The sequence below is a fragment of the Phyllopteryx taeniolatus genome, chromosome 8 (genome assembly GCF_024500385.1).
Source record: "Phyllopteryx taeniolatus isolate TA_2022b chromosome 8, UOR_Ptae_1.2, whole genome shotgun sequence".
Lineage (NCBI taxonomy): Eukaryota > Metazoa > Chordata > Actinopteri > Syngnathiformes > Syngnathidae > Phyllopteryx > Phyllopteryx taeniolatus.
This window is the reverse complement of record NC_084509.1, coordinates 27,196,833-27,222,227: the sequence shown is the minus strand read 5'-3', so window position 1 is coordinate 27,222,227 and position 25,395 is coordinate 27,196,833. Positions and strand designations below refer to the sequence as shown.

General features: G+C 48.2%; 1 protein-coding gene across 7 annotated transcripts in view; it reads left to right on the top strand.

The window, feature by feature from the left end:
* Positions 1-25,395, top strand: part of plekhg2 (pleckstrin homology domain containing, family G (with RhoGef domain) member 2) — a 48,329-nt gene that overhangs the window by 12,706 nt on the left and 10,228 nt on the right. For 4 of the 7 annotated variants that reach the window (XM_061782569.1, XM_061782570.1, XM_061782567.1 and 1 more), the window contains 13 exons: positions 3,866-3,966; positions 8,926-8,992; positions 9,353-9,399; positions 12,873-13,023; positions 14,173-14,304; positions 14,727-14,909; positions 14,999-15,091; positions 16,146-16,232; positions 17,202-17,235; positions 18,061-18,156; positions 18,250-18,351; positions 19,631-20,640; positions 20,738-20,842. In XM_061782569.1, coding sequence (XP_061638553.1) covers positions 3,866-3,966; positions 8,926-8,992; positions 9,353-9,399; positions 12,873-13,023; positions 14,173-14,304; positions 14,727-14,909; positions 14,999-15,091; positions 16,146-16,232; positions 17,202-17,235; positions 18,061-18,156; positions 18,250-18,351; positions 19,631-19,821 — 1,284 coding nt within the window. In that variant the 3' untranslated portion in view covers positions 19,822-20,640; positions 20,738-20,842. Of the gene's footprint in view, positions 1-3,865; positions 3,967-8,925; positions 8,993-9,352; positions 9,400-12,872; positions 13,024-14,172; positions 14,305-14,726; positions 14,910-14,998; positions 15,092-16,145; positions 16,233-17,201; positions 17,236-17,316; positions 18,157-18,249; positions 18,352-19,630; positions 20,641-20,737; positions 20,843-25,395 lie in introns of those variants that run through there. The other 3 variants (XM_061782566.1, XM_061782565.1, XM_061782572.1) reach the window with 2 other exon arrangements.

Sequence of the window (25,395 nt, the reverse complement as noted above, 5' to 3'; positions counted from 1 at the left end):
TTTGTAATGGAATTGTAGGTTAGCTGTTTAAGAAGTTGATCGCAAGAGGGAAGAAGCTGTTGGAATGTCTGCTAGTTCTAGTTTGCATTGATCGGTAGTGCCTACCTGAGGGAAGGAGCCGGAAGAGCCGGTGACCGGGATGCGGAGGGTCCGAGAGGATTTTTCGCGCTCTTGTCTTAGTTCTGGCAGCGTGCAAGTCCTCAAGGGTGGGTAGGGGGGGGGACCGACAATCCTTTCAGCAGTTTTGATTGTCCGTTGCAGTCGGAGTTTGTCCTTTTTTGTAGCAGCACAAAACCAGACTGTGATGGGGAACACAGGACCGATTCGATGACCGCTGTGTAGAACTGCCTCAGCAGCTCCCGTGGCAGGCCGTGCTTCCTCAGAAGCCGCAGGAAGTACATCCTCTGCTGGGCCTTTTTGAGGGCGGAGTTGATGTTGGTCGCCCACTTCAGGTCCTGAGAGACTGTAATTCCCAGGAACTTGAAGGTCTCGACGGTTGACACAAGGCAGCTGGACAACGTGAGGGGCAGCTGTGGCGAAGGATGCCTTCTGAAGTCCACGATCATCTCTACAGTCTTGAGCGTGTTCAGGTCCAGGTTGCGTCGGCCGCACCGCAGCTCCGGCCGCTGAGCTGGAGAAGCTTGGAGGAAAGGAGTTCAGGGATGATGGTGTTGAACGCTGAGCTGAAGTCGACGAACAGGATCCTCGCGTAGGTCCCTGCACTGTCGAGGTGTTCTAGGATGAAGTGCAGTCCCATGTTGACTGCATCATCCGCAGACCTGTTCGCTCGGTAGGCAAACTACAGGGGGTTCAGCAGGGGACCCGTGACGCTCTTGAGATGGTCCAGCACGAGACGTTCAAAGGACTTCATGACCACAGATGTCAAGGCGACAGGCCTGTAGTCATTTAGACCCGAGATTGCAGGTTTCTTGGGGACTGGAATGATGGTGGAGCGTTTGAAACAGGATGGTACTTCGCACAGTTCCAGAGATCTATTGAAGATCTGAGTGAAGACTGGCGCGAGCTGGTCCGCGCAGACTTTGAGACAGGATGGGGACACATGGTCTAGGCCTGCCTCTTTGTTAATCTTTTGTTGTTTGAAGCTGCGCCTCACATCCTGTTCGGAGATGGTTAACGCAGAAGTCGGTAGTGTGATGGTGGTCGGTGGTGTGGGTGTGGGGTGTGAAAGTGTCCTTTTCAAATCTGCAGTAGAAGGTATTCAAGTCGTTGGCTAGTGTGCTATTGTTCTCAGCTTGGGGGGGGATTGCCGCTTGTAATTGGTCAGCGACTGGAATGCATGCCAGACTGATTTAAAGTCGTTAGCGCTAAACTGTTTTTCCAACTTTGCTGCATGGTTCCTCTTTGCAATGTTAATTTCTTTAGTCAGCTGGTTTCTAGCTCGATTATACAGGGCCCTGTCCCCGCTCTGATATGCGTCCTCCTTAGCTTGGCGAAGCTGCTTCAGTTTGGCAGTGAACCACGGCTTGTTGTTGTTGAATGTGCGAAATGACTTTGTTGGCCCACAAATCTCTTCACAGAAACTGATATAAGATGTGACAGTGTCTGTATATTCATCCAGGCTGCCAGCTGAATTTTCAAAGACACTCCAGTCTGTGCAGTCTTAACAGCTTTGAAGTTCCATCTTGGCTTCATTGGTCCACTTTTTCACTGTTTTCACTGTAGGCTTCGCGCATTTAAGTTCTTGCCTGTACGTCGGTATTAAGTGAATGAGGCAGTGATCAGACGAGCCCAGGGCGGCACGAGGCACGGTATGGCACGGTATGCGTTTTTTAGCGTCGTGTAGCAGTGGTCTAAAGTATTATTTTCCCTGGTGGGACAGTCGATGTGCTGCTCGTGGTTGAGTTTAGTTTTGTTAAAGTCCCCGAGAATAATGAATCCGGTTGTTTTTTTTCAATTTGGTTGACTTGTTCGGCGAGCGTTAGCAGTGCGGCGTTCGTGTTAGCTTGAGGCGGAATGTAGAGACCGGCGAGAATGAACGATGCGAACTCACGCGGCGAGTAGAATGGCTTACGGTTCAAAAACAGCGACTCCAAATGCGGGCTGCAGTGTGTGCTGAGCTCCGTGACGTCCGTACACCATTTTTTGTTGATATAGAAGCATTTCTTGCCGCCTTTTGTTTTCCCCGATGATTCCATGTGGCGGTGTGCCCGGTGAATATGGAAGCCGGGAAGCATGACGGCGCCATCGGGTACGCCGTCGCAAAGCCAGGTCTCCGTAAAGCACATGGCGGCGGAACGTCCGAAGTCTTTACTGGTCTTTATCAGAAGATGAAGCTCGTCCATTTTGTTGGGTAGGGAGCGTAGATTTGCGAGGTGGATGGAAGGAAACGGCAATCTGTATCCTGTCTTGCGTAGCCTCACCTGGATGCCGGCTCGCTTCCCTCTGTGGCGTCGCCTCCGTCTCCATGCGCCAAAGACCGCGGTCGCTGCTCCGGTGAGTAACTCAGGGAAAAACTGAGCGGATTTGCGAAAGTTGGTGAAAGAAAGAGTCCGACCGACGTTGCCAAGGCCTGAGAAAGCGAGACGGTCCAAGTCCAAAGTCAAAGCGGTGTCGATCGCATCCGTGGCGTTCTTGCCGCAGGGCCGGACGATACCGCGGCACGTCTACGAAGAGATGCTGCGGCGTTTGCTCGGTTGAGTGTGCGAGAGTTGCGGCAGGACAAATCGCGGCGGCTTCGACACGACCGAGCGTCCGACACTTCCTGGCCGAGAAGAACGTCGCCGTGCTGGTGCAATCTAACACACTTTCCCAGGGTTCTCTGCCAGACATTCATGTCCTCCTAGAAGGCTTCTTCCGGGATCTGGGAAAATTTCCCTCTTCATCAACGTTGGAAAAAAAAGAAGTAAAAAAAAAAAAAAAAGGCTTTCTGTCTGTCGATGCAGAATTATTTGCTTTCACAGGTTTCCTCTTCCCTGCTCTTGTTTGTTTTTCACCAGACTTTTGTTCGTCTTGCTCATTCCTCTTCTTCATTGTGTATGTTGTTCTTCAGCACTTCTGCCATTTTTCACTCATCTGCTTCTCCTCTTGCGTTTCCTGCTGCCTCGAAAAGGTCACGAGTGTCACCCCGTTTTATGTGGCCGACACTTTATGAGGTACAACTTGCTTGCGCTCATGACGAAATCTTCTGCCAAGACTGTGAGTCGAATCAACTTTAATATCAACAATAAATACATGACCATAAATGTTTTGGTGTGGTTCGCCAAAGAGCACCAGAGGTTGTTGCTCGGTGCCCTTTTTTGTTTTTCCTCTCGACCCGACGACCTCACTTAGAGTATGGGACTGCGCGATCAGCTGATTGGGCAGCAGTTCCCAATCTTTTTTGCATCAGGTCATATCGATATATATATATATATATATATATATATGGTAATGTAAAACAAATAAAAAACAATTTCTCTCTTAAATGTTCCTTCTTACTCAGCGCAATTGGTTCAACGCAGAGCAACTCGCAATATTATTGGCTATTCATATTGTTTTTCAAAACATGGACGAATGCAATCTCCCCGTCTTTAACGGAGCCCGATTTCACAGATATCGATTGTAAGGGGCTGGCGCCGTGTTTGTAAGACTCATTTTGTCCAGCATTGTGTTGAGCGAGAATTGTTATTTGCCTTCATTAGCGGGTGAACAGGTGTACCGAATAAAGTGACTGCTCATATATTAAGACTGTTGCTTCAGGCAAAGCAACTCTAATCCAGTGTTCCCCAACCGCGGACGGTTTAGAGTAGGCACTTTTTTCTCACGGACCGGCTGTATGTATGTGTATATATCACATATATATATATATATCTATACCACCGCTCTAATCGACTGGTCTTGTGTTTGTGATGGCGTGCGCGTGCAGGACTACCTGGGTTGCATCATCGACTGCGGCGCGCTTCCGCTGAACCCGGAGCAGGTCAGCAGTCTGTTCTGCAACATCGAGGACATCTACGAGTTCAACAGGTACCCCGACGACCTCTTTGGAACACCCCCGCCACACTTCATTTGCATATGCATATCATTGCGTCATTTGCATAAGGGCAAGGGCTGGGGAGCTTTCGATTTTCACCGGGAAATGTGAGACTGCTGCAATAGTTACATCCCACAAAGACACGACAAAAGTGTCTGGGGAAAAGTGTGGATGTTGAATCATTTCAATGAGAACATTGAGGGTGTTGAAGCTCGGCATAAATTGCTAAATATCGGCCGATACCGATCAGTCCGATCAAATCGGTGTAAAGTCTAATTTAAATGCACATCGTTACACGTCGGAAACCGGCAAGAAGCCGTAATCCGGTCCCTCGTGGCGCCGACAAAACATCCTTGTTGCTAGGCTAACGCTGAAACGCCGCTTCCGATCTTCAAGCGGACGTCTCGTGTTACCCGATCACCACAAAGCGGAACGTCCCTGGAAAGCGTTTTCAATGGCTTTGCACAAAATGTACAGGTAGCGATACATAAATCACAATCGTTTCACAAGCTTGTTCGATAATTCAATGCAAAAAGTGAAACTCATACTATAGCGATGCACTACACACACTCAGAGTGAAATGTTTCATATCATTTTCACGATTATCGCTTAGAGTAAACGAAAGCCCCAAATACGGAATATTTTGTAACCAACAACAAAAAACAATGGAAATGATTTTGGATGTCAAAATCAGGCAGGAATTTGCCCTGTGAAAAATGTTTTCCAAGTGCTTCATGAATCGAATTCATCTTTGAGCACTGAAGTAAATACATTTCTTTTTCTTTTTTTGCGTGCACGTACGGTGTTTCCTTCGTCCAATCAGGTTCAATTTAAAGTGCGCCGGTTCCGCCGGAGCTGTCTTGGAATTTGGGAGATCGCGCGTGCGGATGTTTCCAAAATGTGGAAAGTGTTGAAACAAGAAGAAGTTTTTTTCTTCTTCTTCTTCTTCTTCTTCTTCTGGTTTTGGAGGCGAACCTGGAAAAAAGATCTTGTGGCAACACTTCGGCTCTGCGACTCTGACTAAAGATAAGATGGAAACATCGGCCGCAGCGAGGCAGGAACGCAGCCAGGCCGACGGCGTCGGCTTTTCTTCGGGTTCCGCTCCCGCCGGGACTCAAAGATCCCGTCATAAAAGCCGACATCAAGAAAAAAAAACCAAAAAAAAAAACACACAACTTAGTAGTTTTGGCATCTGCTGAGCTCATGCGAGCGGCTCAGATTCTTGTGGCTCGACGGAGACGGATCACCTTCGCGGGCCTACAGACGCCGAACGGCATGATGGGTAACGACGGGTTGAAAGCAAAAGTTGCAAATCTTTTTGGAAGATAAGATTATGTTTATATGAATAAAGATTGTAAAATTTATGTCAATTTGGTGTTAGATTTAGGTTTGATATGTTTTTGGGAAGGGGGTTGGTTGGTGTTTTTAATGAAATTTTTTTAGAGTATGGAGGATTGTATTTGTTTGAAATATTTTATAGGGAGGTTGGGTGAAGTTGAATGTAAATAAGTATTGTGGATTTATTGTTATAATTATAATGATAATTTAATTTTGTGAAGATTTTGGGGAAGAGGGTAAATTAGGATGAAAATGAGAAGAGTTGGGAGTGGAAGAATTTGATAGATATTAGTTTATTAGAATTATATGAATTGAGAAGGTTATAATAGGGGGTTATGGAAATAGAAATTTAATTGAATTTGTTTTAAGTTATAGGGGGGGATGGTAGTGATGGAGGAGTGAGGGGATGAGGAGTGGAGTATAAGTAATGATGAGGGTGTATTGTGATGTTGATTAGTTTTTAAAAATATTGGAGGTAATAAAGTAAATTATAGTGGGGATTGTGATAATGAAATAATGTTAGTTTATAAAATATTAAAGTTGATGATGGATAAAATGTTTAAAATTTGGGAAGGTGGTAGGTTGAAATAATTATGTATAAGTGAGAGTATGAAAAAAAGTTAATTTGAGTTTGGTAAGAAAAACAGGAAATTAACTATATAAATGTAGTATTTGGGGGTTAATAATGATTATGGATTTGTTAGATTGTGAATTTGGGTGTTGGGCTGATTGAAGATGTGGGAAGGTATGAGATTGAGGGGTAGGTTATAGTTTAAAGAGGTTAATGTAAAAATATTAGATAATGAGTAGAATAATTAGGATTTAAATAGGGAGTTAGAGTTTGTTATTGATTTTTTGGATGGTGGGTGATTATATGAGAAATTATGTGAGATTTGGTTGAGGTATGGGCTGTGTTGTTAGTTATGATTATAATTATTTGAAAAGGTGAAGTGGAAACTTCAGGACTATGGAAAATTGACAAATGGATGAAATAATATTGAAAGTAAAATTTTATGTTAATGTTATCTTGGTTGATATTCTTTCGACTTTCTCATGATGTTCCACAAAGAAGCGGTGTGTTTCAGGTGTGTCTTCAAATCCATGCACGAGTGTGTCTAATTCACTCAAATGTTGCTATCAGAATCTTCCAAAGAAATGACATCATCATCTGGCTTTTCCCAAATAGTAATCTTACTGTATGTAAACTTCTGATGTCATGAAGTCAAATGTCAAATGATTACATCAGTAACATGCCTGCGAGTATTGTTATGTTATTCGGCTACATGTGCTGCGCCACCGTTTATCTTCAAATATCCGTTGCCAATGTTTATGTAAAAAATTGTTTCTTCTAAGGCGGCACAGTGGCGACGGGTTAGCACGTCTGCCTCGCAGTTCTGAGGATTTTTTGGGGGGGGCTAAATCAATTAATAAATCAATTAACCAATGATTTAATTAGATGCATGATGAAAAAAACCTAAATAAAAAATAATAAATACATTTCAAATGATTTTCCTGTCACAATAACACTCGTACACATAGCTCCACTTTGCTGAGAATTCCGTTTTCACACTTCCTATTGCGTTTGTGCCAACACACAAACATTATTAAACACTCCCATGAATCACGCACACACAAAAGCGTGAGCGTGCGTGCGTGTGAGTCCAAATGCGCACGCACGCACACAAACGAGTTTTCATTCCTTCCAGACTTCCTGCCTCTGGGTTCTCATGGGAAGTTTTGTATGAGCGAGCGAGAGAGAATTTGTGTGTGTGTGTGTGTGCGTGTGCGTGTGCGGTTGTATAATGAAGTTAAAGTTAAGGACGCTAACGAATGAATTCGCGCACTGCACAAGCAATGCTCTGACGAGCTCACGGGGCGCAGCTTCAAGTAGAAATTCCCCCAAAACCTCCACTTGACGTCCTGTTGAGAAAACAATGTTTGACCTCACTTCTTTCTTTTCTTCAACATAACACACGCACGCACGCGCGCACACACACGCACACACACACGCTGCCACATGGGCAGACGAAAGAATAGTGGTCAGTGATCCTCAGGGTATTGACACGATTGCAACCGGACTGTCCTGGATGATGATGATGATGATTATTATTTTTTTTTAAGACAATGATATTCACACAAACAATAATAATAATGTCGTTTCATTTTGTTTTGTCCTGTATTGTCTTGCGTTGTTTTGTTGTTTATTTTGTGTTATGTTGTGCGGCATTGTGTTGTTTTGTCCTGTGTTACAGTATGTGGTCTTGCCTTGTGTTGTGTTACCGCAGGGAGGTGGTCCACCACACACACATACACGCGCGCGCACACACACTGTATACTTAAGCAAGTGACGGCAGCACTTTTTCATTTTTGCAAGGTCGCAATTTGTCTCCTTTTAGTCGCGCAAATGATAAACTTGCATCCCATAATTTGCCCACTGGCGACAGCATGAAACACACACACACGCACACACAGAGTCAACGTTTGTGTGTCCTTCGGCATACATTGCGACCATTTACTGACTGGGACTTTTTTGGAACCCGTCTGCCGAGAGTCGAAAGAGAAAGTTCACAAAGGTCACGTTCAACTTTTCATTGCACACGCACGTATCTGTGACACACACACACATATGTGTGACTTGTCTATCATATGTTGTGTTGTGTTGTGTTGTATTTTGTTGCATCGGCTTGTGTTATGTATGTTGTGTCGTCTTGTGCGGCGTTTCGTTATGTTCTTGTGTTGTGTTATCTTGTATTGTCTTGTGTTGTTGAGTTGTGTTGCATTGTGTTTTGTTGCGTTAGGTTGTCTTCTGTTCTGTTATTTTGTGCTGTGTTGTGTTGTTTTGCCTTGTGCTGTGTTGTGTTGTCTTATTTTGTCTTGTGTATTCTTATAGTGTGTTGCATTTTGTAGTACTTCTTTTTATTATGTTTTCCTTTTCTGTGTTGTGTTGCGTTGTCTTGTGTTGTTGTGTTGCATTTTGTTGTCTCGTATTGTGCAACTTGTCTCCTGACGTTTCCTCCTCGAAAGCCCCTCGAAATGTCTCCTGGCCGCAAACCAGGCCCGGCGCCAGAAGAGGAAGACGAGGAAAAGGAAAGGGGGTCTTTGTGTGTGTGTGTGTGTGTCTTTGTGTATTCGTGTTTGCGCGTGTTGGAAAGCGAGAGTGTAAGAGTTGCGGTGAGGAAATGCGTTCACGTTTGATGACATGCAGACCCTCGGAATACGACCCCGGTGATGTCATCGCGAGTGAGCGGGACCCCTCACGTGCGATGACATCATCGTGTTACCATGACAACAGTGGTCATTGGGAAGTCACAGGGTGAAGTTTGCGTTTGGCCATGATTTGAAAATTCAGTCCGTGGAGCCAGTTCTGCTTAGCAACATGACATTTGGTAGACTTGCTTATCATGAGGAGACCCACAAAAAAGTCTGAAGAAAAATACAACAAGTCTCGATATTTTGCTTTGAAGCAGCCATGTTAGACTCCCAATTGAATTTTGAAAGAAGAAAACTCGGTTCGGGTCCTTCAGCAACAATGGCGCCCCCGCCGGACATCTGAGGGACACGAGTCATCGACGAAAGTCCAAAATGTCTTCTCACGATGTCTCGTTTCTCCACAGTGAACTGCTGGAGGACTTGGAGAGAAGTCAGCACGCCGCCGCCATCGCCGACTGCTTTGTGGAAAGGGTGAGTAACCACTGTGTGTGTGTGTGTGTGTGTGTGTGTGTGTGTGTGCGTGCCAGAAAGCAGGTCACAACCAGCAGGTCATCGACTCTCACACACACACACACACACACACTTGACGTTGTTTATTAACTTCTCCTGCTGAGGAACGGACCAACACCCTGTGAAAACACAGTGGCGGTATTGTTGTTCTCCAGCAGCGTAACAAGTGCTCTGAAAATGTTCAAGACGAAATCAATGAATCAAAGGAGAACATTGCAAAGTTTGGTTATGAAACAATCTTGATGTCGTTGAATGAATTCATAATCAGCTGTTAAACTCGGCTGACGTTGCAATGTTTGTGTTTGCTTGCGTGCTGAGCAGAGTGAAGCGTTTGACATCTACACGCTGTACTGCATGAACTACCCCAAGTGAGTACACGGCACACGTGTGCCTACATTGTGTGTGTGTGTGTGTTTGTGTGTTTGTTACAGCACTTCTCTTGTGTACTCTGGCTAACGTGCTTCAGGTTATTCATATGACAATGAATATTCCCCGAGTGTTCGTGGAGACGTTATTATTCATCAGTTAGCAACGTTAGCTGCCGTTCTTTTCCTTTCCTTCCCGTAGTTGTCCTTCTGACATGCACCTGTTTGAAGTTTGATTGATTGATTTGTTTTGCAATCTACAATCAGTGGCTTCCGTCTTTCGGTCATTTTGTGCCCAATTGCAGAGGTGGCCAGTGACGCGTTACCTTTCCTTCAGTAACTCGAGGGACCGATTGTGCGTTCACCTGAGGAGTTTCGTCAGGAAGAAACGATTTTATATTGAGCTACATTCCACTCGCTGCTTTTATTTCTATGAATGTATTATTGCTTGCGCGATCGCTACATTTGGATTGTTCAGCGAGACTCGAGTCGCGTGACTGTGTTCGACCAATCCGACGGAACCGTGAGTGACATCGGACCGCGCAATCACGTGACCGCAGCCGACATTTCCGCGGCGTCACGCACAAGCAACGTCTTCGACGTGGCAAATCTTCGGGGGGGGGGGAAAAAACACCAAAGACAACAGCGACGTCGTCGCTGCCGACCGAGTGTGCGCGTTCATGAGTGGAAACAAAGAAAGTAGTCGTCGTGCTGTTTGTGCTATTTTGTTGTTGTTTCGCTGGTGTCCAATGCTAACGCTAACAGCAGAGTCTGCTTTTGGAATTGAAAGAACAAAAGAAACGATGCGTCACCACGTCTACGTCATTCAAGAGTCGTCCGGCGAGATGACAGCAGCGTCACGTGTCTTATGGAGATGACGTGATGATGATGATGTCATCAATATGCTATGTATGGCGTATGTGTTCACATATGCCACGTTTTTGGCTTATGGGACTAGAAAGTGGCTGTGCGGCACCCCCCTTCCCCCGCCAGGAGGCGTTTGGCTCTCCCCTCTGTCTGTTTCCTGTCAATTTGTTCGACGCAATCGCCAGGGCAGTAAACGCATCGTCAAAGAATGTCCTTCGACCCCCTTTTTCGCCTGGAAGAAAAAATGGTATTCATGTATTGTGCTGTGCGTGCGTGGATGGATAACAGGCCCGTGATACACACACACACGCAAGTCCACACTCACACAAACATTCACACAACCACACACTTGACACTCAAACAAACGCGCGCACACACATTCAGGGTACACACACACACACACACACACAAACGCATCCACATTTCCACACACACACGGATGTTGGCGTCACCTGGGTCAGTTTTCTGCTTCTCGCCTCAGTTAAAGACGAAAATCCTGAAAGTAGGTCAAATGATTTCAGTGATCCAAACCAAAGAAGAAGAAAAAACAGCCGCTCGACTTCCTCGCCAAATGGAGACGAGAGTCCGAGAAGAATCGGGAACATTTTCGAGAAGGCAGTAGCTGTAGACTTCCCTCTCCCCAGCCACTTCATCCAGCTCTTTCGGGGGGGATCCCGAGGTGTTCCCAAGCAAGCCGAAGGACGTAGTCTCTCCGGCGTGTCCTGGGTCATGCCCGGAACACCTCACCAGGGAGGCGTCCGGGAGGCGTCCGAATCAGATGCCCCAGCCACCTCATCTGTCTCTTCTCGATGTGGAGGAGCAGCGGGTGTACTCTGAGATCCTCCCGGATGACCGAGCTTCTCACCCTCTCTCTAAGGGAGAGCCCGGGCACCCTGCGGAGGAAACTCATTTCGGCCGCTCGCATCTGGATCTCGTTCTTTCGGTCACGACCCACAGCTCGTGACCATAGGTGAGGGGAGGAACGTAGATGGACCGGTAAATCGAGAGCTTCGCCTTTCGGCTTAGCTCCTTCTTTACCACAACGGACCGATACAAAGTCCGCATCACTGCAGACGCCGCACCGATCCGCCTGTCGATCTCCCGTTCCATTCTTCCCTCACTCGGTGAAAAAGACCCCAAGGTACTTGAACTCGATCCCAAAGATAGGAGAGCCCGCCTCAGAGAAACCAAACTCTGCTTCCTCATGGGAAGGCCGAATTCCTCCCATGCCTGAGTTTTTGCCTCTGCGACCACCGAAGCTGCATTCCGCTTGGCCAGCCGGTACCCATCAGCTGCCTCAGGAGTCCCACATGCCAAAAAGGCCCAATAGGACTCCTTCTTCAGCTTTACGGCATCCTTCACCAACGGGTTCGGGCATTGCCGCCACGACAGGCAACGACCACCTTACGGCCACAGCTCCGGTCGGCCGCCTCAGCAATGGAGGCGCGGAACATGGTCCACTCGGACTCGATGTCCCCCGCCTCCCCCGGAACATGAGCAAAGTTCTACCGGAGGTGTGAGTTGAAACTCCTTCTGACAGGGGATTCCGCCAGACATTCCCAGCAGACCCTCACAATACGTTTGGGCCTGCCACGTCGGACCGGCATCTTCCCCCACCATCGGAGCCAACTCACCACCAGGTGGGCATCAGTTGACAGCTCCGCCCCTCTCTTTACTCGAGTGTCCAAGACGTGCGGCCGCAAGTCCGATGACACGAACACAAAGTTGCTCGTCGAACTGCGACCTAGGGTGTCCTGGGGCCAAGTGCACGTGTGGACACCCTTATGCTTGAACATGGTGTTCGTTATGGACAATCCGTGATGAGCACAGAAGTCCAATAACAGAACACCGCTTGGGTTCTGATCGCGGGGCCGTTCCTCCCAATCACGCCCTACCAGGTCTCACTGTCATTGCCCTCGTGAGTGTTGAAGTCCCCCAGCAGAACGATGGAGTCCCCAGCGGGACCTCTCTCCTCCACCCCCTCCAAGGACTCCAAAAAGGGTGGGTACTCTGAACTGCTGTTTGGTGCATAGGCACAAACAATAGTCAGGACCCGAACAAAAGTTCGCCGAGAAACGGACAAACTGCTCTGAAGAAACTTCTCCAATAGTCTCAACAGCAAAACTTCTCTCAATAAACACAAAAGCCTCAAAGACAGAGTCCTCAGTGTTTTTTAGGTTGCCCTTCCCCCTGAAAAAAGAAAAAAACTCTAAAGGAAAATTTTTTTAAAAATTCAATTTTCTTTTTTTAAAAAATTGGGAACAAAATTATGACTGCAGATGCCGAACCGCGGGAACGTCGGGGTCCGCTCTATTTTCTTTTCCAAGTTTGGTGCATATTGATCAGGTCCACGCATGCTGACGACAAACTGAAGCTACATTTTCTCCCAAAAGCTGAGGTTGTTTTGTAACATGCTTAAAAAAACCGAATCATTTCATCTAAAGAATGTACTTGTTTTGTTTTTACATTAAAACAAGGGGGGAAAAGTGATTGTTATTGATTATTCTATCAAGTACGGTATGACTTTAGTGGTCCGGCACCTTTGACATCAAATGAGGCTCCATTTGAGGTTTAAGAAATACGGCGTCAACGCTGGTGTGTGCGTGCAGTTCCGTGTCCGTCCTGAGGGAGTGCATGAAGAACCCGAGCCTGGTCCGCTTCTTCCAGGAGAGGCAGGCCACCCTCAACCACTCGTTACCTCTGGAGACGTACCTCCTCAAACCCGTGCAGCGCATCCTCAAGTACCACCTCCTCCTCCAGGTAATACTCCACATCCTCGGCGTACGTACGTCACGCGAGCGAAGCCACTACAAATGACGCAGACGGCGAACGAGCGACGACGTGCGAAAACGACGACAAACGCCCACGACGGCGTTTATGGAACGCGGCAAACACGGAAAAACATAATGAGCCGCCGTAGGCCACAACTCGCGCGCGGCCCACCCGATTCGGCGCGTGATGTCGCTGGCGAAGGCACGCATCCAAAACGCAAATACTAAAATACGTCTTGATTTCTTTAAATTCTCTTTTATTATGCTTTTGAACAATATAGTGTTACTTGTATTGATTCAAAACTAAATATTGGGCTGTTTTGGGGGGGCTGGAACGGATTCCTGGCTTTTCCATTCACTTAACTGCGGAGAATTGATTTGCGAGACGCGCCCGCTTTTGGCAGCCGATACGGACCGACGGGCCGGCGGCCAAAATACGCACGCAATTCACACTCATTCTAATTGCCATGAAAACAACAACAAAAAAATCATTTCTTTCCCCGGAAAATAATGCAAATCAAAAATGAAATCCACACTAACATTAGAAAAAATGCGACCCTGACCAGGATAAAATCCATGGATGGATGGATGAAATAAATCTTACAAAGTAAAAAAAGGAAAAGAATGAAAAGAGGAAAAAACATAAATAAGCAAGGGATCGGGGAAAAAATATGGCAAAGCGGGGTTTCTGTTAGTCACGGGGTAGACGTGCCGCAAATCGGCGAATCCACAAATGCCGAGGCACGAATGTACAAGTAAAGTCGGGTACGAGAACGGATTCGAGCAAAGCGGCTGTTCTCGGGGCGCCCTCGCGTCAAGAGCCAAAACAATCCTGGGCCCCCAAAAAAAGCTTTTTTAGATTTGCTCCTAAATGCCACAAGAGGCCCCTCCTAGAAGCCTCACGCCGGATTGCTTAATTTATGTTCAAATCAAAAACATTGTCTGCAGGAGCCCGGGGATCCTCCCAGACCCCCCCTACAATGCATTTTTTTGGTCACCTTTTTCATGCCTTTGGTGTTTGCATGTCTGAAACTAAACGTGCAAACGTTTGCGAATTGGCGAACGCGGAACCACAAAAATGTGGGCCGCCGAAGCCTGTCGATACGAAAGCCGTTGATGAGGTTTCCGGCGGTCCCAGGAACTGGCCAAGCACTCGGACAAGAGGGAGCCGGGCTACGCGGCGGTGGAGGACGCCATCATCACCATGACGGCGGTGGCCTGGTACATCAACGACATGAAGCGCAAACAGGAGCACGCCGTGCGCTTGCAGGTACGAGTCACCGTTTGTTCAATAACTTTCAAGGCACGGAAATCAATTCATTTGACTGACATGTACTTTTTGGCGATGATGTCACTCCAGATCGCCTCATGTCGTTGTTGCCCTACACCAGAGGGATCTGCGACGAGGCAGCCATTTTACATGCCCACAATAGCAGACAGTCTCAGATACGAACAAATATGCGTCCGTGTCGGCGTTTCTTCCCTCGCACGTAATCGTGATCTTCTCCTCAAAAACGGCGCTGATCTCAAATCCGAGTCGATGCAAGTCCGCTATCTGCGGGATCTGTTAGCCATTGCAGTTGTTGGCAGACAAGCTGCGCGAGACCCTCTCCCACGCCTTCCCGCTGCAGAACGCGCTCGGCGAATATATTCGGCGGACGGAGCGCGTGACGATTGGGATCTCCTTCTCAGGAAATCGAGTCGCTGCTGGTGAATTGGAGCGGTCCCGACCTGAGCGGCTTCGGCGAGCTGGTTCTGGAAAGTTCCTTCAAGGTCCACAAGGTGAAGAAGGAGCGCGCCTTCTTCCTGTTCGACAAGATGCTGCTGATCGCCAAGAAGCGAGTGGAGCGCTTTGTGTACAGCACGCACATCTTTGTAAGCGCCACCGAACGGCGGACGCGTTCATTTGGAACTTCCGAATCCGAATCCTCTTGATTGGTGACTTGTCTTCTTTCGCCGTGCAGTGCTGCAATCTCCTGCTGGCGGACACCCTCAAGGACCCTCTGTGCTTCCGAGTGTCCGACCTGATGATCCCCAAACAGCAGCACGTCGTCCAGGTGACTTCCAGAAGATTCTTTACGAAGCAGGCAGACGTTCCCGAAGTGTGTTTGGGCGTCCTCTCGTGGATCTGTGGAATCTTTGTGGCGCACGGCCTGGAACATACATTGTGGCATTTTCTTTTAACATAACTCCCCAGAAACCCCCAAAACAACCTTTTGTATGCAATGAGCCAAGGCAACTTTATTGGCAAGAGTGACAAATGATTCATCGATTTGTAAACAAACAAATCATCTAAATATAATATAGCCCCAATTCCGATGAAGTTGGGACGTTGTGTTAAAACAGAATACAATGATTTGCAAATCATGCTCAACCTTTATTTAATTGAAAACACTACTAAGACAATATATTTTTTTACAATATGTTCAAACCGACAAACCTTATTGTTTTCAGTAAATAATCATGAACTTAGAATGTTATAGCTGCAACACGTTCCCAAAAAGCTGGGACAGGTGGCAAGAAAGTTGAGGAATGCTCATCAAAAACCTGTTTGGAACATCTCACAGGTAAACAGGCTCATTGGGAACAGGCGGGTGCCATGATTCACAAGCAAAGACGGGGCGAGGTTCACCTCTTTGTCAACACGTTTGCCCCAAACGTTGATTGAATGTTGTTCAAAGAAAAGGTGATGTAACACAGTGGTCAACATGAGCCTGTCCCAGCTTTTTTGGAAGGTGTTGCAGCCATACAATTCATGATTGTTCATGATTATTTGCTAAAAACAATCAAGTTGATCAGTTTGAACATGAACTATCTTGTCTTTGTAGTGTATTCAATGAAATGTAGGTTGGCCATGATTTGCAAATGTATTGCCATGCTCGGAGTTGAGGATAAAACCAAAATGAGCACTTGTGGGTCCGGGCTTTGATTGGCCTTTTCTGCGAGGGAACGTGCGCGCCTTGAAAAGTGCGCCAGAGGTGGCTCGAGAGCCCAAAATGTTTGTCGTTTTTTTTTTTGTCGGGTCGGGTCGAGCGCGCACGTTCTTCCCCGAGTGTCTCGATTGTGTCACAGTGTTCACTGTTGCCGTTCTTGTCAATTGTGTGAATGCAGAGCAAAAACATGGAGGAGAAGAGGCTGTGGGTTCACTACCTCAAGAAACTCATTTTGGAAAACCATCCGGCTTCTCTTCCGCACAAGGTAAACGACAATAGAAATGAAGTCACGAGAGACTGTTTCCAAAAGTAAACCCCAAGAATAGTGTGTTGGAAATTCCTCTTTCGTAGAATCATTCGGGAAGCAATCTTGTCTCCATGTTGTTGTTGTTTTTTTAATACAAAAAGCTATTTACATGACATCAACAAAAAGAGACCGAGGGACAAAGAATGTCCTTGGAGAAGACAAATGCCGAGAAGTTGCGCCACAGTTAGGGAGCAATAAAAGAAGACCTGATCAAGGAAAGGCATTCAACCTTCCAAATGCGAAGGATTAGAAGTCATTTTGGCAAGTCAATAGTTTTCTGCTGCCCCCTGCCGGTCAGGATCAATGCACACGTGTTAGTCGGAATCCAGAAATGACGAGCTTGCAAAAAAAAAAAAAAAAGTCGAAGAAAACACACACACACACTCGAGTCTAAAAGTTCAGATTCTGGAGTTTCAAAAAGACCCTGGTAAAAGACCACCTACTGATTCAACTGCTGTACTTAGGTCAAAGTAAAGAAGGAGAAATGTATGAAAGCGCAAACGTAGAAAGCGAGCCAGTGTCAGCTCAACTTTGATGCTACCAAACGTACATAACGTCCAAAAAGCTTTTGTTTCCTTCGTGTAGCCGACAACGTCAAACAATTCAAAATTTGGACCTTAAGCTCGTCGTGCCTCCATTTCGCTGCTCGTCAATCAAGATCTCAACCGCAATTGACTCTTTTTACGTCGTGTCCTCTTCCGCGGATGGGACCAGCCTATTTTGACGGAGTAGAAAATACAGATCTGTTTCCAAAATTCTCCCAAAAAGAAATACTCAAGTGAAGTGCAAATACAGTACAGTAACACAATATTTGTACTCGGTGGCTTCCCACCACTGCGCGCGATCACGTTCTTCTTTTGGATTCTTGCCCTTGTACACATTTGACGATGAATTTGACACGCTGAGCCAATGTTGTTGTTGTTGCAGGCCAGACAGGTCCTCGGAGACAACTGCTGCCAGTGTGAGTGAACGCGCACGCAAAATCACACACAAACTCGGAAGAAGTAAGTGGCACTTTCACATACTGCACGTTGGCTCACAGGATCAGAATCAGAATCGGAATCAGTCCAAGAATCGATCCCGGAGTCGTTAAGTACAAGAGGATTTTGCGTCTTCGGCGTAGTGGTCCGCTCGCCTGACTTTGGTGCGGGCGGCGTGGGTCCAGCGACGGTGCGAACGGTTGTCCGTGTCTAGATGTGCCCTGCGACCGACCGGCGACCGGTTCGGGGCGTAGGCCGCCTTTCGCCCGAAGTCAGCTGGTCTTGAAAATGGATGGATGGATTTTGCATCCTCTTCAGCCTCGTTCACGACGGATGGCCACTTTCAAGCGCTCATCTCGATTCTTCACTCCAGTGCTGAATTATCTGTGTACTAATACCCTCTTTGTCCTCACTAGTAAGGCAGTTCAGCGCACTAGTAGTATAACAAGGGCGCACTATAGAACAACTTCATGGCAAAAGTGTCGTCTTTAATGAGGCTGAAGACGATGCAAAATCCTAGTGCGCTGAGTTGTCTTACTAGTCGATGACAAAGAGCATACTATTTGCACCCTCACTAGTTACACAAAATACACTCAACTCAGCTGGGGCCTTTGATTGGCGTCTTCTCGCAAATTCCGTCACACCTGACAAGCGCTTCCTGTTTGTCTGACTTCCATCCATCCATTTTCTGTCGCGCCGGGCGTGCCGGCGCCTATCCCAGCTGTCTTTGGGCGAGAGGCGGGGTACGCCCCGAACTGGTCGCCAGCGTTGCTCAGACTTGACGAGCGCTTCCTGTCTCCCGGCAGCCCCGCAGTTTGATCGGGAGCACCTGAAGAAGTTTTCTTGCGCTTCTCCGCGCCTGGACAACGTTCACGCTCACCACCGAGGACGACGTCAGTCAGGTCAGAAACATTTACGTTCGGTGAAAAATGGAATTGTATCAACTTTGGAGAACTAAAGCGGGCCAATAAAGGACACTTTGTCTGACCTTGCAGAACCGCCCGAACTGTTAACGTACACGCCTGAAAAAAGCAGGAAGAGTTTGCCGCCGCTACTGGAGGGAAATCTGCCTTACAGACGAACCAGGAGACGCTCAGGTACGCCAAAGGACAACTTGAAGTCGAACAGGAGAGTGGACTTCAAAGAAACGGGGCGACGTCAAAGAATGTCGCCGGCTACGTTGGAATTCCACGTTACAACAATGGATGCGCCTACGTCCCCGCTTCGTCGGCCGTTCAAATAAGCGAGCCTGTTTGAAACTACCGAATCGCCGCCACGTCCGCTTCTGCAGCAACGCGCTTCCTGCGGTGTCGTAAACGGGATCGAGTGCAATGTACACTGCGCTGTCTTCGTGCAGCTATACAAGCTCGCCGTTCACTGCGGCCGATGATCGCGAGGCCCGGCCGTCGTTCCCCCTCGTCTGCTTTTCGTGTCTCGTTTCCGGATGACGCCGGCGTTCGATGGCCGTCGGGATGAGAAGGAAGTCGCGGCCGAGGGAAACTCTTCCCAGTCTGCGTTCCTCCACGTCAGGACAGGCAGCAGAGGCGTTACGACGCTCAAAGTTATCATCGCGTGGATAAAAGTTCGCGGGGTCACACGGATACGGATCAATAGAAGCAATCCAAAGAGATAAGTAAGGACTTGGAGGAGGAACGCTTAGCGGTCACACGCGCCGGCAGCCGAGTGGTCCTCGGCAATTCATTAGGATTGTTTTCATTGACACGCTCGTTATTCTGCGACTATTTCCTGCAAAACAATATGTTCAGTGAGCTTTTTACAACCACGCGCAGCCCGTTGCTCGATAGATGCGTCGTTTGCGGTGCGCCACCGATGAATCGGGCATTCAAATTCCGGAAAATTCCGGAAAAGCCGTTAGAGAAGCCGACAGGCTTAATCGGCATTGTGTCATCTCCTCTCGGCTTGGGTGAAAAGGACTTTTTTTTTGAAAACCATTGCAGATTTGCAGACGCATGAAGAAGACGTTGACGTGCACATAAAAGCCACGTGGCAACTGTAAAAGTAAACTTTTCTAATCATCTGGACAGACAGTTGGAGATGTAAAAGTAGCCATCAAGACATCCATCTATTTTCCGTACCACTTTATCGCGGGCGTGCTGGAGCAGAGGTGGGGTACGCCCTCAACTGGTCGCCGGCCAATCGCAGACCAATCGCAGACAGTTGAGACATTAAAGTAGGGACAATTGGAGAGGTGCATTTCAAAATGTGTGAAGACAAAGTAGACTTCCACAGATGTGGGGACAAAAGTAGAGATTAAAGATGCTTAGGCTGAAAAAAAAAAGTAGACAAAGACAATCTGAAATACAAAAGTAAACAGAGACAAAGAAACTCAAAGTTGACGAGGTATTTGTCTTCCAGCTCCAGCGAAGGACATCGAAGCAGCATTTCATCTTCCCGGTGAGCAAGTTCCTTATCATTCAAGACTGATCGAAAGAAATTCTGATGCAACTTTGAGAGGTGTTTTATTTGCTGACATGAGTATGTTTTTGAATGTGATTGAATGTGAGTCATTGTCATTCATCGCAATGGTAGACTTGTACCTCAGATAAGAATCTCAATGAACGCATCAGCGCCAACAGACGTGAATCACTCGCATCCGTGTCGACGTGACGATCTGGAAAGTTCACGAAAAGACACATATGGACAGACTTAAAGACACGTGGAGACCTAAAAGGGGACAGACGACGCTTGACATCTGGGGAGACGTAGAAGTCGACTGGCAGACATCGGAGGATAGACAAGTTCATGAAAAGATGTGTGCTCAGACTTAAAAGGCACGCGGAGACATAAAAGTCAGCTTCGAGGCATCTGTGGAGTCGACATAAAAGAGGATTGGAGGCATAAAAGTAGACATTAAATCGCTCCAAGACCAAAAAAAAGGCAACTTGAAAGACACTCTGAGAAAGGCAGACACGAAAGACAATACAAGTGACAAGAGCAGACTTAATTAAAGACACCCGAAGACATACAAGTAGATGTTTGAGACAATTGGGGACATCAAAGTAGACATAAGTGCAAACCAGCAAGTAATTGGTGTTGCAGTTGTTACTGTTCCGAATCAGAATCGTCTTTATTGCCAAGTATGTCAAAAACACACGCGGAATTATTTGGAGCCGCTCTCTCTCGTATGACAACAGACCTGCAGGTAGCCGGAATGCCAGCCAAACAGACAAAGAAGACGGACGGCGGTGAGCTGTCGTACGCGACGCTGGAGTGTTGCGGGTTTTAATCCAGACTTCTGGCGAACTTCTGACTCACATCTTTCCAGAAGACTTTAGCCTGTGTTGTCTCTTAGATTCTGCTAACCTTTTTCTCCTCTCTCCAACAAACTCTCCATCTTCATATGACGTCTCCTTGCAGCCCTGAAGGTTAGACCGGGTCACACTACTCCCTTTGTTTCGAGAAACCTCGTGAGCGTCGAAGTCAGCTGATGTCGTGACGAGCGTTGTGAATATTTCCCGGCAGGCCGACAGCGAGGGTGAGGTGAACCGGGCGGACGGTTTGAGATCGGCAGGATCGGCGTCCATCATCCGGACGGAATCGGAGCGTGAGCGCAAGCGGGAACGGCTGGTGAGCTCAATTCAAACGTGTAGTAAAAGAGAAAAAGAAGAAAGGCGCTGATGGTATCCCCGAGTGCTCTTGGAAGGGTTCAATTGTCCATTAAAAAAAAAAATCCAGATCCAATCACTCAGTAACACTTTTGTTAGGGCTGCGGCATTAAAAAAAAAAACACCAGCGGCCCTGATACATGTTTTTTCTTTTTTTCCAACCTCTTTTTTTATGCAGTAAGAGCCATATTGTCCCATTTGCACGTAAGTCTCTTTATTTCCCACCCGGCTTGCGCGCCCTCAAGGCGTGCGGATTCTCCCGCACTGACTTCAGCCGCACACTCCGTGCGTACCGGCTTGACAGGCGTGACTCGAGTGAAGTCGAAGGGATCGCGTCATTCCGGGAAAGTGGAGTTTTCCTGAGACGTGCGAATGCCAATGAAAATCCACCTGCAAAACATGCTAACACTCCAAATGTCAAATCGACCTCCGTAGCGGAAAGGAAAGTTAATCATCGCCTCATTGCTCATGATAGTGTTGTTTCGTTCAGAAGAACGAATCTTCTGAGTGAACGAACTGAACCGAATCAGTTTATGAAATGATTCGTTCTTTGAGCTTGGCCGCCGTGTGGCGAGCGAGTCGGCCGGGAGCGGAAACGGAACTGTTGAATCTTCGGCGAATGACCAATGAGCAGCCAGCGTCAGGCAGCGCCGTGCAGGCGGGGGAGGGACTTAAGTGAACAGTGATTCGTTCAGTGAACTGGTGGACTGAGGAACTGAAGAGTGATTCGTTCGTTGAACTTATCGTTCACAATCCGTTAGACACGAGTGATTCGTTCGTTGAACTTGTTGGTTTGTAATCCGCGAAGGAGCGATGTACTCGTACGATGAGTGATTGGTTTGCGCCAAGAACGACGTACTACGCAGTGAACGTACTCATGAGTGATTTGAACCGCAAGTCCTGACGTCCTCGCGGGGGCTAGCGTTCACTAGCACCTCCAAGCTAGCGGCTAATTTTGGAGTCAGTCAAGCATATGAAAACAAGCACACATATTTCAAATAAATATACGTACACATACATACCATTCCCTCTGTGTCTCTAATGCGATTATTAAAGCTTTTTATTGCATAATAATAATACATAAAACTTCTATAGCGCTTCTCAAGACGCTTTTAAAGGAACCTGTGTTTTAAAATCTCCTAACTCCCGTGGTTCCAAGCGTGTTCGTTTTCGTGAAAGAACTTCGTTCACAACAATGTATCAAAACCAACCAATTTATTCCTGACAGAGGAGTCTATACATTTGCAGAGCTCTGGGTTCGTAACTACCCCATCTTATCCTTAGCAGATAAAGTAGTCGAACTGAAACTATCTGATTCTACCCCAGACTTATACAATGTTTCAAACAGGCCAGTATGTAATCGCTGTCGTCTGATTGGTCCGTAATCTGACGTCATCGTTGTCCTGCAGAATGATGACCATTTGATCTGGCTCCAGACTTCTGCTCCAGGTGTCGCCTGCAGATGTCGGCTCACATTCCTGCATTCAATGTTTATAGTGGCTCCCCGCAGTTCCTTTCTTCCTTGAGATGTGTCTCCAAATACCACCTGATGGGGGGGTTTTCCTGCAATAAAACCCCTACCCCCTTATCTGATTATACTGTAATACACATCCTCTTCCAAACTACTTAGACCCTGAAACTCTATATTATATTCTATTACATATAGAATTACATATTAGAATATAAAGTATTCTATATTCCCTTCACTTTCCACTAATCAGATGACAATAACAGTAAGGTGAGTGAGCAGGAAGCTCGGCTGGCGGGGGCTGGTGTCAGCGACGCCGTCCACAGCGGTGGAATGCAAAAAAGTCTCGCTGGCGTCAGGGGATGCGGAAGGATACCGCGCTAGCTGAGCTCGCTGCACGCATGTTCACGACTCGCAACCGAAGCCGGGTGTTCGAGAGCTTGCTGAGAGAGCGAGAGATAGGTAGGTGATCATTTAGCCGAAGTATTTGTTTATTTATTTTAAATCTCCCCACCTTTCCTAGTTTAGAATACATGACAACAACAACACATAGTCCTTCGGTGAACGTTTTCAGTCAACGTGAACCTCAGGGGTGGATCATTAGCTGAATGAGGAAGCACTTGAATGCCATTCATCCATCCACTTTCTACCGCTTATCCGAGGTCGGGTCGCGGGGGCAGTAGCTTTAGCAGGGACGCCCAGACTTCGCTCTCCCAAGCCTTCATCCAGCTCTTCCGGGGGGATCCCGAGGCGTTCTCAGGCCCGCCGAGAGACGTGGTCTCTCCGGCGTGTCCTGGGTCATCCACGGGGTCTCTTCCCGGTGGGACGTGCCCGGAACACCTCACCGGGGAGGCGTCCGGGAAGCATCCGAATCAGATGCCCCAGCCACCTCATCTGGCTCCACTTGATGCGGAGGAGCAGCGGTTCTACTCTGAACCCCTCCCGGATGACCGAGCTTCTCGCCCTATCTCTAAGGGAGAGTCGGAGACCCTGCGTTCTTTTGGTCACGACCCACAGCTCGTGACCATAGGTGAGGGTAGGAACGTAGATCGACCGGTAAATCGCGAGCTTCGCCTTTCGGCGAAGCTCCTTCTTCACCACAACGGATTGATACAAAGTCCGCATCACTGCAGACGCCGCACCGATCCGCCTGTCGATCTCCCGTTCCATTCTTCCCTCGCTCGTGAACGAGACCCCAAGATACTTGAACTCCTCCACTTGGGGCAGGATCTCATCCCTGACCCAGAGAGGGCACGCCACGCTTTTCCGACTGAGAACCACGGTCTCAGATTTGGAGGTGCTGATTTTCATCCCAGCCGCTTCACACTCGGCTGCGAACCGCTCCGGTGAGAGTTGGAGATCACAGCTTGATGAAGCCTACAGAACCACGCCATCTGCAAAAAGCAGAGATGCAATACTGAGGCCACCAAACCGGACCCCCTCTACGCCTCGGCTGCGCCCAGAAATTCTGTCTATAAAAGTTACGAACAGAATCGGTGACAAAGGGCAGCCTTGGCGGAGTCTAACCCTCATCAGGAACGAGTCCGACTTACTGCCGGCAATGCGGACCAAACTCTGACACCGGTCGTACAGGGACCGAACACCTCGCATCAGGGGGTTCGGTACCCCATACTCCCGAAGAAACCCCCCACAGGACTCCCCGGGGGACACGGTCGAACGCCTTCTCCAAGTCCATAAATCACATGTAGACTGGTTGGGCGAACTCCCACGCACCCTCGAGGACCCTGCCGAGGGTGTAGAGCTGGTCCACTGTTCCACGGCCAGGACGAAAACCACACTGCTCCTCCTGAATCTGTGATTCGACTTCCCGACGGACCCTCCTCTCCAGCACCCCTGAATAGATTTTACCAGGGAGGCTGAGGAGTGTGATCCCCCTGTAGTTGGAACACACCCTCCAGTCCCCCTTCTTAAAAAGGGGGACTACCACCCCAGTCTGCCAATCCAGAGGCACTGTCCCCGATGTCCAGACGATGTTGCAGAGGCGTGTCAACCAGGCCAGCCCCACAACATCCAGAACCTTTAGGAACTCTGGGCGAATCTCATCCACCCCCGGGGCCTTGCCACCGAGGAGCTTTTTAACCACCTCGGTGACCTCGACCCCAGAGATAGGAGAGCCCGCCTCAGAGAACCCAGACTCTGCTTCCTCATGGGAAGGCGTGTCGGCGGAATTGAGGAGGTCTTTGAAGTATTCTCCCCACCGGCTCACAACGTCCCGAGTCGAGGTCAGCGGCGCCCCATCCCCACTATACACAGTGTTGATGGTCCACTGCTTCCCTCTCCTAAGATGCCGGATGGTGGACCAGAATTTCCTCGAAGCCGTCCGGAAGTCCATCTCCATGGCCTCACCGAACTCCTCCCACGCCCGACTTTTTTTTTGCCTTAGCGACCACCAAAGCTGCATTCCACTTGGCCATCAGCTGCCTCAGGAGTACCACAGTCCAAAAAAGCCTGATAGGACTCCTTCTTCAGCTTCACGGAATCCCTCACCGTTGGTGTCCAACGACGGGTTCGGGGATTGCTGCCACGACAGGCACCGACCACCTTAGGGCCACAGCTCCGGTCGCCCGCCTCAGCAATGGAGGCGCGGAACATGCTCCACTCGGACTCGATGTCCCCCTCCTCCCCTGGAACATGAGCTCTCCAGCACCCCCTCCAAGGACTCCAAGAAGGGTGGGTACTCTGAACTGCTGTTTGGTGCATAGGCACAAACGACAGTCAGGACCCGTCCCCCCACCCGAAGGCGGAGGTAGGCTACCCTCTCGGCCACCGGGGTGAACCCCAACGTACAGGCGCCGAGCCGGGGGGCAATAAGTATACCCACACCTGCTCGGCGCCTCTCACCGTGGGCAACTCCAGAGTGGAAGAGAGTCCAACCCCTCTCGAGAGGACTGGTACCAGACCCCTAGCTGTGTGTGGAGGCGAGCCCGAGTATATCTTGTCGGCGGCGGCGTTTCTGGGTGTTGTTGATAAATGGCTTTTACTTTGCATAGTCGAGTTTCAAGTTGCACTTACGGATGTAGCGCCGA